Source organism: Aquila chrysaetos, chromosome 15, assembly GCF_900496995.4.
Source record: "Aquila chrysaetos chrysaetos chromosome 15, bAquChr1.4, whole genome shotgun sequence".
Taxonomy (NCBI): domain Eukaryota; kingdom Metazoa; phylum Chordata; class Aves; order Accipitriformes; family Accipitridae; genus Aquila; species Aquila chrysaetos.
The window spans coordinates 29,950,562-29,963,822 of NC_044018.1; the positions used below are offsets into that span (position 1 = coordinate 29,950,562).

General features: G+C 50.2%; 1 protein-coding gene across 6 annotated transcripts in view; it reads left to right on the top strand.

Moving 5' to 3' along the window:
- Positions 1-13,261, top strand: part of LOC115351160 (cyclic AMP-dependent transcription factor ATF-7) — a 70,408-nt gene that overhangs the window by 44,937 nt on the left and 12,210 nt on the right. For all 6 annotated transcript variants that reach the window (XM_030037621.1, XM_030037624.2, XM_030037625.2 and 3 more), the window contains 6 exons: positions 1,668-1,764; positions 4,933-5,051; positions 7,703-7,837; positions 8,486-8,643; positions 11,250-11,349; positions 12,582-12,695. In XM_030037621.1, the coding sequence (XP_029893481.1) occupies positions 1,668-1,764; positions 4,933-5,051; positions 7,703-7,837; positions 8,486-8,643; positions 11,250-11,349; positions 12,582-12,695 (723 nt within the window). The remainder of the gene's footprint in view (positions 1-1,667; positions 1,765-4,932; positions 5,052-7,702; positions 7,838-8,485; positions 8,644-11,249; positions 11,350-12,581; positions 12,696-13,261) is intronic.

A 13,261-nucleotide genomic window follows, 5' to 3' on the forward strand; every position in this document is an offset into this window, starting at 1 on the left:
GCTTTTTGGCATTGCCGAGATTTGTAATGCTGTTTGGAAATGAGTCACGTTTGGGCTGGAGCAGAGTTGAGGGTTTCAGAAGCTGCGGGGAGGAAAGAAACCCAGAACATGTGTATCTTCAGCAAAACCGTTGAGAAATGTTATTTAAGGTTTAGTTACGGACCAAATTGGGGAGCGGTGGCTGGGAAGGCAGGCATGTGTATGCCTGGGGTTACGTGGGCAAATACCTCTTTGGTTTTCTCCCTGCAAGTGTGTTAAGACCCACCAGCTCTAATTTCTTTTAATTTGAGCTCCAGTTACGAGTCACTATCAAAAGCACCTTCTGATACAACGTGTTTGAAGGACACTTTGCATAATACGCTTGTTATTGCACCGAAGGGGAAGATGGATGGGACATGTGTGGATGCGCCCGTTGTCTCGGCAGTGCTGTCCCTTGCCTCTGCTAACGTCCCCCCCGCCGCACGGCTCCCGGGAAGGCGCCGTGGCGGCTTCCAGCCTGGAAAATGCAGATTTGCTCGATAAAAAAATTGAGTCGTAAATAAGCTTCAGAAAGAGCGAGCGAACCCGGGGTGTCACGCTTGAGCTAATTCACAGAAACAGGTGGCTTTGGGTTGGTTTATTTGTTGGATGGTTTAAAGAGAGAGAAAAAAGGAAGGGGAAAAGGGCAGAAATCCTTTGCTGCAGCAGCAGCTCTTTCTAGAAACAAGCCCGATGCTGCGCGGCTCCTGGATGCATAAAAATCCTGCAGTACGGCCCGTGCAATGCCCTCAGCCTCCTGGTTTGTCGCAGTCTATTAGGAGAGGCGCAATCCATCCTCGGGTCTTTATGATTATTTGCTTTAACCCCATCCCTGCCTCTCTGCTCCCCCCCCCCCCCCCCCAACTTTCCTCAATCTGGATGCTTGGGGCTGGTGCGGCCGTTCAAAGCAGCCCCGCAGCGGCGATGCTGCCCTTTTGTCCGGGTGTCAGCAATGGCCCCACGCACCCAGCCCTGCCTCCCTGCTCTTGCAGGGGGGATGTGAGCCCCCCCACCCAGCACATTCCTAAAGCCATCACGGGTGGGTTTTTATCCTGCAATTCTCCCGCAGGTGGAATTTCAGACGGTGTCTTTACAGCATGTGAAATGTATCCCCCCCTCCTCCGGTTTGACGGTGGTCGTGCTTCGGGCTGCTCCGTGCCATCGCAAAGAGCCACGGGCAGGGACGACGGGCAGCCGCCTCCGTCCTGCTCCATAAAGTCACGGCCTGAATTGCCAGGCGGGTGCCAGCTCTGTCGCATGCCATCCAAAAAAGTTGCCCGACCCCTAATAGCACCTAATTCATCCCTCCATTAGCCAGCAATAAAGCGGCGCATCTCAGCGAGCGGGGCGGATTTGCATTTCCTAGGTCGGTTGCAGCCGCCGTGTGGCCCTGCCGCTTAAAAAAATGGATTATTAAAAATATTTGTCCCCCATTCCCCAGAAGCCCCATGTAATGGCTTTTTCATTTTGAGCAATGTGTTCACACACCGCTTCTCAAACAATCTGTCCCGCTCTGGTTTTGCTTAACGCTCGGCAGCGATTGTGTTACAGTTGCTCTCCGGGCGGCTCTCTCCCCCACCCTGCTGCAGGATGTACCCGTAAAACACAAAATGCATTTATTCACGATTTTCTAAATTGTTTCATTTCAGAGGTTTACAAACGAGGACCACCTGGCGGTTCATAAACACAAGCATGAGATGACATTGAAATTCGGCCCTGCTCGAACTGACTCAGTCATCATAGCAGGTATGCGGCGTTCAATCCAGGCCAGCTCTGAAAATGGTGCACATTAATATAGCATGACTGCAAGATTAATACCAGGGACCAGATGCACTGAAAAACGTCTCTACCTCCCATAAAAAGCTCTTGTGATCTGCATTTAATCAGGAGGAAAGGAAAGCCAGAGGCTTCCAAGTTTCTATTTTTTTTCTTTTTTTATGGTAGTATCAGGTTTTGTGAGGTTTGGGTGGTTTTTTTGTTTTTTTTTTTTTTTTAGCTCTCTCACCCTTTTTATTAAGACTGGAAGATTTATGGACAAAAGGTCTTTCACGTTTCTGCATGTGCTTTGAGGACGATGAACAAAATCTGACAAACCCAGCTTCCTCTCCTCAGCCCAGGTGTCAATTTTCTTGAGCTTTTAGGCTAGCAGTTAATAAATTAAAACGCCATCGAGTGCACTGGCTACTGCCGAGAGTGCATTTGCAGAGCCCAAATGAGGCGCTCTGGCAGCGCGCGGTCAATGCAGCCTTTATAAGATTGGGGGAAAAAAAATACATATATTGTTGTCTGGCAGGAGATCATTGCCGGTTACAGATACTCTCCTGCCTTGTCAGTCCCCTTTCATTCAGGCTTCTTAAAAGGGCGTGAAGGTTTGTGTTACCGCTGGATGAAAAGGCTGTTGCTGAGAACAAGAAGAGAGGAGGAAATGCTTTCTGACGCCTTTCTGAAGAGTTCATAAGGGGAAACGAAGCGTCTGCTGGAAGAGCCTGGCATCCTTTTCCCAGGTTCATCTCCAGCCCAAATTTAGCATTGAAGTAGGAAATAGCAATTCAGTTGGTTTCTTAAAGCCTTCAAGTTAACTCTAGCTGCGGGTAGGGTTGTAACAGAGCTCGTGCAGCCTTTGCTGGAAGGGCAAAAAGCTTCTCCGAGGGGAGGGCTTGCAGAGACGAAACAGGCTCCCAGAGGGAGAATTAATTTCAAATGGGATCAGGCTAATGGGAGTTGATGGTGAAGAATTTGGGGCAGGGGCTGAAGAAACCTCAGATTCCTAAAGGTCATTTTTACTTCAGTTCACCCCCTTTCTAAACAGGGTGCACAGCAGGAGGGTTAGCTTTTGCTTGATAAACCCAGGGCGTAAATTGCCTAGGCGGTAATGGGGGAGCAGAAATGGGGTACGGTCCTATCTCCAGCTGAAATCCCACCGGCTCTAACAGGGATGCAGCATTAAAAGTCCTCATCTTAGCTGCTCCCAGAGGTGTACATTCCTCCTGTGCATGGGTAAACTCTCACGGGTAAAACCGTAGGTGGAATGAACACTGTTGTTTTAGCACAAGGAACAGCAGCGAGGGCGGGTCTAGCCCCCTCTCCTAGCTCCTCTGGGCTGATGCTCAGTGGGTCACTCTGGGGTAAGCCACAAAGCAAAAAAAAAAACCCCAAACTTATTTAGCTGTGGTCAGTGCAAGACCAGCCTATTTAACACAGACTTTCCTGGCAGAGATCTTGACGGCATATAGAGCTGCCGGGTGGGTTGCGAGGGTTATAAAGCATGTTGGCTTTGAGCAGTGAGATCTAGGGCGTTACTGCCCTACGTTCCTAATGTCCTTTTTTTTTTTTTCTTTTTTTTTAAGCCACCATTTTGTCTCTGGGTTTTCTTGTTCTCTCCCTCCCTCTTGCTTTGTGCGGAGTCCAGGGCAGCAGCCCGTGTGTTAATGAGCAGGAGGATTCAGTGTACATCTCTTGCCGTAACTCTGCGGTTAAGCTAAAGAGAGTCGTAAAGAATTGTTCTCTCTCTGCCGGTTTTAGCTGGCAGCAGAGAGACTTATTTAATGGGAACGTGCACTTCTGGGGTGATGCTGTGGGTGGAAGAGCTGCTGCAATTCCTGGAGGTACGAATTGGGGAAGGGTAAGACAAGAGACGTTACATGGCTTTGCTTTGTGGCATTGTGAAAACTTCTGCTGGAGATTTGGGCCCCGGGCTGGCGTGCGCGGCTTGGAAGGACATTTCTAAATGGGGAATGGTCCGAAAAGAGCCCTGAGAGCTGTTAAAGCACTGGAAAAACAGCCTCCTGCTGAGATCTTTAGTTGACAAAGTTTCTTGGTTTAATGAAGAGAGATTGGGGGGGAACCGAAGTGTGCTCAGAGGAGGCCTTTACTTTATTAACAAAACCAATAGGTAGGGTTTGAAGTCAGACTGGAAATAAAGTGTAGGTCTGTAACAGCAAGGTGAAGTAATCACTGGAGTCGCTTCCCGAAGGCTGTGGGAGACTCTCCGCCACTGGCCGGTTTGAAATCAAATGGGATGTTTTCCGTAGACACTTCAGCTCGAGCGCAGCTAGTGCGCTCGAACAGGGAGCATCTGTGCCAAACAGCCGATGTTTTATGCAGGAGGTCAGGCTAAACTGTCCCAGGGATCCCCTTTGTGCTTAAAAATCTATGTAGTTTTCTGCCAGGTGGATTCTTTCAGTGTAACGTGTTTGTGCCAGGCTCCTGCTAGTACCTGGACTCCTGACCTAATGTCACGCAGAAAAACGAGGCTCGCTGGGAGCGGGGAGATTTCTTTCTGCTTTATAGCCTGGGTGATGGCCAGAGAGATCATGACTCAACGTGTTAATATGGTGGAAAACGGGCCCCAGAGGGATTGCTTTGGACAGTGGTGGTAATTATTAGCACTCCCACGTAGCCGTCTGTCCTAGGATGTGCATTAATGTACGGAGCCGGCACAGGGAGGGAAGCGACTCTGCCCAGCTCTATTCCACATCAGCGGTGGAGCTGCTTCAATCAGCTGTTTCCCCTCTCATCTCTCCATATTTTTAAGATCTGCTGTTTCAGGGAGATCAAACCCCACTATTTTCCTTCCTTGCAGCAGCAATTCAGATGAGGACAAGCAAAACCCTGGGGTGGGAGGGACAGGACACAACCCACAGGCAGGAATTTCACAGAAATCACTGCATGCGTCTTGCTGCAATGATTTCTTTAAACAGCATTTACCAGAGAAACAAAATTAACAAGAAATTATTTTCCCCATTCTGAATTGTCACTTGTTTTACAAACATGATATACACCTTAGCAGAAAAGCATCCAGACTTCCACAAAATAGAGGCCACATTTGCTAGGGGTCCCCAGAGAGGACTAAGGTGAATAAAATTAATTTTCTAGCCTCTCTTTGACCGATGCTTGGTGTTACAACCCAAACAGATCAGACTCCAACCCCAACTCGGTTCTTGAAGAACTGCGAAGAAGTGGGACTCTTCAATGAACTGGCCAGCTCCTTTGAGCACGAGTTCAAGAAAGCCACAGAAGATGACGAGAAAAAGGCAAGAGGCAAAGGCCACCGTTGCCGTAAAACTGAGCCGGGTGCATATTGTGGGGGCTGGAGGGGGGACGGTGCTGTTCTGATGAAAGGCATATGTTGTAGGGTAACTAAGTGTGGTCTCGGATTTAATATGCTGGCTTACATGGGACTTTATTTTTTTAACTCGGGTGACTTTGGCTGGCTATCCTGCAATCTGAGGCCTGGTGAGAGCAGATTTTAATGGTTTATTATTCCTTTGGCTTTTCACTTCAAAAAAGAAAAAAAAGGCAGTACCCGAAATACCTCGCACCTTGGGAAGGAGATGCGGGAAAAGAGCAGGACTCCGTGCTCAGGATCTGGGCAAAAATTCACTCAGAGCCTCCTCAGGGCTCAAGATCCTTGACGATGATGCCTTTAAGGTGCAGTCAGCAGGGAAGGGACCAAGCTTAGCCATGTGCCTTTAGCATTTGAACAGTGTCACAGTACATGCAAATAGAGAGCGGAGCTCCATGGAGGAGTGAGCCTTTTTCTAACAAAGAGCTCCCTCATATGCAAACCCTATCGATTCAGGCTGCCCCTGCCAACCTCAGGAGCGCAAGGGTCTGAAGGACAACAGGATCTCGTCAGATAGCAGCTAATTAAGGACATTTCTCCCCCACACACCACCTTTCCAGGATCTGAGGAGCAGCAGATGCGTATTGGGCTCTTAGACTGGCACATACATTTACTAAATTGATATATGTATGTACATACGCTCACAGTCAGCGGCGCTGCTTGGAAATAAACTGCAGGAGCACAGCCACGTAAATCTTCACTGAGATGGGGAACGGAGGAATTCAGAATTAAAACTGAAAACTGTCTTTCACCCGCTCTCCTAATAACAGGGCTCTTTAAAGCATAAATTGATCTCTCTCATTGGTATGCTGCAGGGCCTTGTCGGGGCTGCGTGGCATTTTATGCTCTGAATTCCCTGCCTTTTGTTCTCTGCAGCCCAGACCCTGAGCGCTGGGAGAAGGTAGCTTTTCGTTTGTGGTTTCACATATAAATGGTTGAGCAGCCCACAGTCTAGCCAGTTGTTTTATATGTAAGACCACCCATCTCCTGGGCTGTGCTATCTAATAGCTGCAGCTATGATCCTTAGGCTGTTAGCTGTTTTCCTTTTTTGCTTTAGGATGACTGCAGTCTAAATATTTCCGCTGGCAGCCAGGCGAACGCGGCGGCGTGAAGCTTGGGATGGTTTCAGGCGTTAGGGAAAGCATTATCCCTCCTAGAAAATCTCTGCACAGGCGAGGTCCCCAGGCCCAGATGGCTTGTCACTCACCGAACCTGGCCAGAGCTGCCTCCTGCATTTCTGAGATGCTTTCAACATTTGGCCGCATCGAGCCCAGTTGCTGCTGTTATGTTTTGTCCTCCAGTTCCAAGGGTGGTCTCTACACCAGCATGTTAATTAAAAACATAGGCACAGCAGGCGCTTCCCTGGAGGCACTTTAAGTGGTTTGAAACTTTCCTGCATGTTAATCCCTTCTCCTTTGTGATTCCCAGTGCAACATCTCTGCTTAAGAGGGCAGGTAAACGGTTACTGCACTTACCACGAGCAAAGCCCCTGCATAAATCAGTGCAGAGCCGAGGCGCTGGAGCCGCACCCCACTCGAGAGCAGCAAGAACATCCGTAGATGCCCGGATTTACCCTCTTGCCGCAATTTTCCCTCCCTTGAGAGGACTTAAAATGCAGCAAAGGAGGAGGTTTAGGTTAGATGCTAGGACGAACTGTCCGCAGTCGGGCGAGTGAAGGAAAGCGCTGGGATTGATTGTGGAGGGAGGGAGAGCAGGTTGGACAAACAGCTGTCAGGACTGATTTAGGGAGAGTTTCTCCTGCCCCAGACGGAGGGAGGGACCGGGTGATTTGCGAGGTCTGTTGGAGCCCAATTGAATGCGGCATCCTGCAGTCGGAGTCTCGCGCTGTTGCGTGCTCCTCCGGTGCTCCCTTACGCCATCCTCTCCCAGGTCTTGTCTTTCTCCAGGTCTGGCGAGGGGAGAGATGGCCACTCAGTTTAGTCCCCCTCCCTTGTCACCCTGCCCTTTTCCCGTCCCCAGCAAGTCATTAACTGGTTAAAATGGGGCACGTGGCACTGCTGGAACCCAGGGTGGTGGCAAGTTGCCAGGTTCAGGCATATGGTTGGGTTTTATTTTAATGGGGCGCTCATAGATATTTAATAACTTGCATGGCTCTTTGTTTGCTTTTGATAATCGGGTAATAAAATAATTCAGGCTGATTTATACAATGCTTTACAGCTCTTCTGTGAATGAAAGTGCCTTCTGTAACTCGCAGGCATTTGGCTTTGTTACCTGTTCTCCTTAGCAGAGCCCTTTTATGAAAAAAAAAACCCAAAACCTAACCCATGGAAAGAATTGTGTGTGTGTTACTGAGAAACCACAAAATGGTGCCATCTGGGGCAAGGACCGTCTTTCCTAGGTCTCTGTCTCTGTTTGGATGGGGCCGGCGCGGCACGGCACCGCTCTCTGCCTCGGGCTCCCAGATGCTACTTCAGTACAAATAAATAATAATAATTTGGCAAGAGCTCAGAGCTGTAGCTCTTCCTCTGGGAGCAGCCGAATGTTTCACAAACAATATGAGCTAATTGTCCTCTCAATCCATGGCTGGTTTTCCTGTAGAGTGCCGGAGCCCTGGACATGTCTCTGCCCTCCACCCCGGACATCAAGATAAAGGAGGAAGAGCCGGTGGAGGTGGACTCTTCCCCGCCAGACAGCCCTGCATCTAACCCGCAGTCGCCACAGAACAAAGAGAAGGTAGGTCTCCCTGACCATGCCCTGTGGAGATGTTGGTTTCTCCTTCTCCGGCTGAGAACAAGTTTTTTTCTGCTTGGGTGCCAAGGCCTGATTTGGGCTTGTGAGGTTCCCCTCATTTTAGAAAGAAAGATAAAAGCTTGTTCACTGAAATACACGTTTGCTGCCCTTAAGTCTCCATGTGGATTTGGCTAATGCAGAAGGCCTTGCTGTTCACCCTGGGAATGCTTTTCCGGCAGGGCGAAAGCGCCAAACAAGTAATGCATCTTCTCTGAGACCGGCTCCCTGTATCCTGGTGGGGGCTGGCTTGTGATTCAGAGCAGGTTAGTCCAGGTGACACATTCTTCATCTGAATAACTTCCCGCCCTAGAGGTGCTAGCTGGGGCTGGAGCGGTAGTTCGTAGAGGGGGATCATTTCCCAGAGGCTGCTGCAGGCAGCAGGAGTCTGAACTTCTGTGCCCCACTCCCTGCACTGACATCAAATCAGTGTGGCTTTGGGTAAGTTGCTCCCCTCCGTGCCTCAGTTTCTGTGGCGAAGGTGCCTTAATTTTCCCTAAATTGCTTTTAAGCCATCAGAAGGAAGAGACAGCCAGGCGATTATTAAGCTAATAAGTAACAGCGTGTCTCCTTTTGTCTGTTGATCCTCTTCAGGAGATCACCTCCAAGCCTGTAATCATTTCTACACCTACTCCAGCCATCGTGCGTCCAGGCTCGCTGCCACTACACTTGGGTTATGATCCGCTCCACCCTACGCTGCCTTCCCCAACCTCTGTCATTACCCAGGCTCCCCCTTCCAACAGACAGCTTGGGTAAGTACAGAGGAGGGACATGTGTGCTGAGGTTTTTCTCCCGTACTGTCAGGCTTCCTGGGCAGTAATTAGGTACCTAAATAAGTTCCTTGATTGTCAGAACAACTGAGGTGCTGCGATTCCCGCTGCGGCTGCTTGGGCATAAGGGCCTCGTTGCAGCACTGTCTGCAAAAGCAGAATGGGGTGTAAGTGCAGAAAGCAGGAACTAATTGTCAAAGTGTAACGAAACGAGGCAAAACTCACCGCAGGGAAAAATTAAACCCAATCCCCAAACACGTTGACATGACACTCGCTGTCTACGATGGGAGCGTGGCCTGACTGGGGACTCCCAAGTTGCTTTTGCAGCCTGATGCGGTGGAGAGAGCTCAGTTAAGCTGGCAGTAGGAAATTGTCTGGATCTTTAATGGCTTTGGGATTTTCTCAGACAGCTGTTGCCTCTGAAGTGTAACCTCTTCTGCAACCTGCTGGCCTCCTTCATGGTCAGCTTCTGCCTCGGGAGCTGTTTGTTTCAGCAGATCTAATGACCTGCTCCTTTTTGCCCCTTTAACAATCTGGATCGGAGGCTCCAGAGCACTCGCTGCAGTGGTTATGAGCCTGCCACACTGTTAGGTAGCTCCAGCCCTGCACATAAAAGGAAGGAGCCTGAAGGATGCAGGAAACACATTACAATGGGCCCTCAGGAGACGTATATTTAGGCCCACTTCTATTCTTTGGTGTCAGGGTGCTTCTTTTTTGCTGTGGTCCTGGCCTCTTTCTAATTACCCTTGTTTGAGGCTGGCTCCTTACATTAACCAGGCCATTTTTTTCGACTGTCAGTTCATATTTTTGTGTGTGTTTTTGCTTTGACCCTCTGGCACCATCAATCCAGACTTCCTGACGGAAAGTTTTAAATCCTGTCTTGAGGCATTAAGGGGTTAAGTGATTGTCCTGGGGTTTTGAAAAGGCATTATATTCCTTCTGTAACCCCGCACAGGCAGAGACTCGCAGGGCTGTTTGGAACCAAGTCCCCTTGTGCTTGGAAGCATGAAAAAATCAGAACTGGAGTAAGCTAGACTTTAATACGATTTTATGTGCCCTTTGCAGTCCATGCAGGTAGATCCCTCCTACAGTGTGAGAGTTGAACGCACTCTACGGAGAGGTCGGGCTGCAACTTTAATGAGGTCCCTGTGTTAGGGCCACGGCGGCCGTGGTGGGGTTGTCAGCGTGACAGAGATGGAGGGGAGTCTGTGACCTCCCTGTAACTCGGCTTGTTAGGCTGGGATTTTCAAAGCAGCCTGGAGGATTTGGGATGCCCAATAGAAATGAATGAGAGTTGCGCATTCATGTTCCCAAGGCAGCCTTAAAAATTCCAGCCTGAGTTATTGGCACAATGAACTCCAACCTCTGACCCACGTCCCCTGCTTCCCCACCCTGCCGTTGCTCCATGCCAGCACAGCTTCCTCCAAGGATCCCAGGCAGCCCAGCCTCATCCATCCCCTTTCCTGGGCTCGGCAGAGGAGGCAGCAGCAGATATTTTTTTCTCCCTCCTGCAAAGTCAGGCTCCCAGCAGTTCTACTCTTCTCTTCCTGGCTCATCTCTGCCTCCATGCTGTGCTGTCATGAACGGAGGAGGAGCGGGAGATCAGCCCTTGCTGGCAGGGACGGTTTCCTTCCTCTCCCTGTTGTCCGGAGCAGATCAGCTCCGGCTTTTCCTCTGCTCTCCTGGAAAGGCTGAGTCCAGAGGTTCAGAGCTGGAGCACGGTGAGGTTTATGACACTCTAAAATGGAGGCAGGGGGATGCGTGCCTATTTGTCACCACAAGCAGAAACACCGCCTTTTGCTGCAAAGTGATCTGCAATGGAAAAAGTTCTTGGTATTGTTAATTTGTCACAATTAGGCTCCAGCGCAATCGCCTCCTCCCCCAGCCTGCAGTGAGTGGGACCCTTTCTGTCTCCCAGAGCCATTGTCTGAGCAGACACAAGCCAGCCCTGCATCGACTCCATATTTAGGAGATTTTCTCTGGAGTCAGAGTCAGAAGTGCTTGTTAATGGAAAGCTAAATCTTTGCAAACCCTCTCGTGGGAGCTCAGCAGACGTGGCTCCCAGGCCAGGAAGTTACTGGTAGGCAGGAACAGATGCCCAGATCCCCCATCTGCCTAGTGCCAGGCTCAGCCTGGGAGGGCACTTTTAATCTCCTTGAGGAGGAGTTGCCGCAGCCCCTGGATGTGTTTTTCTGTCTATTCAGGTGGGCATCGCGTCTTGGGGCTTTGGCAGCTGTGGTGTATTTGGCCAGCCAGCGTACGTGTAGGAGTTAAACAGGGCACACTGTAATGCTGGCCATCAGTGTCGCTGCCAGCCCCAAGCGAGGAGCTGCAGGCTGGGTCTCCTCGGCGTGACATTGGCACGTGCTGGCTGCCATGCAGTGAGTGTGCGGAAGGCTGAGTTACCTTAACACGTGCTCAGCTAGGCTTTGCACCCACCCATTTAGTACGTGCCATTCAGAAATGGGAAAATGAGCCCAAATCCATGAACCAGAATTAATTCGTGCTTCTGCCCTTGAGCTCATGGGGCTGCCTGGACAGCATAAACTTGAAATAATCCATGAGAACTTGAATTGTTGTTTCTCCAGGTCTCCCACAGGTTCCCTTCCACTTGTCGTGCAGCTTGCAAACGGACAGACCATGCCCGTCCTCCCAGGCCCTCCCGTACAGATGCCTTCTGTTATATCGGTGAGAGAAACTTCCAACACAGCTCTGCGTGGCAGAGGAGGGGACAGTGTTTTTCCCCTGCCAAATATATGCAGACACTTCCATTTTGTAAAAATTAAAATATATCTCCCCCTCTGTGCAAGATATGACTGGAAGAGGAGGAGGAGGAGGAGGGGGCCCAGCTCTGGCAAGGTAGTAATAACATGTCGATCACACTAGAGGGCAATAAGTCTGGAAAAAAACAAAGCCTTGCCTGGACAGATGGCTCATGCCATTGATCCAGGGCTGGGAACTGTAGGATCCCTGATTAGCTGCTTCCATTTGGAACAGCGTGCCTCAATTGAAACCATTCGAGCTTGCAGAGAACATGTTGGTCTTTGCAGGCCAGGAAAGCCACCCTAACCTCGCCAGCGTGCTAAAGAGCTGTTTGAATATCAGCCTTGCGGGTTGTGCTTTTTGCATACGGAGAATATTCCGTGGTGCAGAACTCACGAGCAGATTTGCCTGGTGGGTGGCTTGTACGTCTTCCGAGCGCTTCAGTTCCCGACCAAGCAGCCCGTGTGAATCCTGTCTGCCCTGCTGGGCATGTCTTCTGGGTTTTGAGTGAGTAATGGCCAAAACCTTCTGCCTCAGGTAACAGGAATGTTGACATCAAAGTAGGCAGACAGCAGGCAGCTTGGCATAGCTTGTGGGCACAGAAACATCTTCACACCTTCCTGATAGCTTGAAACACGACTTGCATTTGTAGAGCTTTGCAACAGCGTACCTGAGTGGCTTATAAAAGCAAGTGCAAACTCTGGTTTTTCCCCTCTTTGGTGAGGGACAAAGCTCTCCATGCTTAGGAGGGGATACTGTGACTTACCCTTGGTGTTGCGGCAGCTTTGCAATAAGAGCCGGGCAGAGAACCGTAGGGGATCTTGTACCCTCCCTCTCCATCCACTCTCGTGTACTGGTGGGGAAAAGCCCTCTGGGAGGGAAGGGAAGGAGGGAGGCTTTAGGGCTGCCCTCCTCCCTGTCCTCAGCGCTAGGCTGGTATGGCTGGGTGATTCCAAAACAGCCACCGTGGCCACCAAAGGAGTGGCTGCTGGCCTTCAGTGACAGCAGGCATAATTGATGGCAGTAGTTAAACGCTGAACGTTTGTCAAGATTTATAAATGTGCTTGGTCGGGGAATTATTACAGAGCCGCTTCGCGGAGCGCACTTGTGAAAGCACCTCAGCTTCCATAACCCAAGCGTTGCTTCCTCCCCGATAGCTGGCTCGGCCGATGTCCATGGTGCCGAACATTCCTGGTATCCCTGGGCCACCCATCAACAGCAGCGGGTCCATTTCACCATCAGGACTTCCAGTGCACTCTGAAGCCAAAATGGTAAGGGTCCGAGTACATGCCGGGGAGGGTGTCACATCCACAGCATTGTTCCTCAGTCTTCACTAGCTCCTCCAGAAGAGACTCCATCTGGAGGCTTTTTCCCTGCAGCCTTCACGAAGAGCCACTGCTTCTCCGAAATCAAGCGCAGCCATCGGAGCGCCTGCCCACACCGAGAGCAGGTGTTACGAATGCCGCCACCAGGAATATTAGACTAATCAGCACTGCGGCTCTGGCAGGCAGAGCAGGCACGCTATTGTCAAGAAAAACCTCAGCCCTATCCTAAACACGGCTGTTTTGTAAAGCTGGTGCTTCTAGTTCCAAGATAACAGATGGGTTGGAGGTGGGCTTAAGGAAGGCAGAGCCAAGAGGAGAGATGTTGTGCTGTAATCCAAGGATCCTGGTAATGGTTTTCATGTAGGCCCCTTTAACTAAAAGTTTGCGAAAGAATTTTCCTCTCTTGGCTCTTCGTGGCTCAAATTAGGTGCACACAGAGGGGGGAAGGCAAACCTAAGTTTGCAGAGAGCAGCAAAACCCCTTTTTTTTGGCTGAGACAGGGTGGAGGTGTT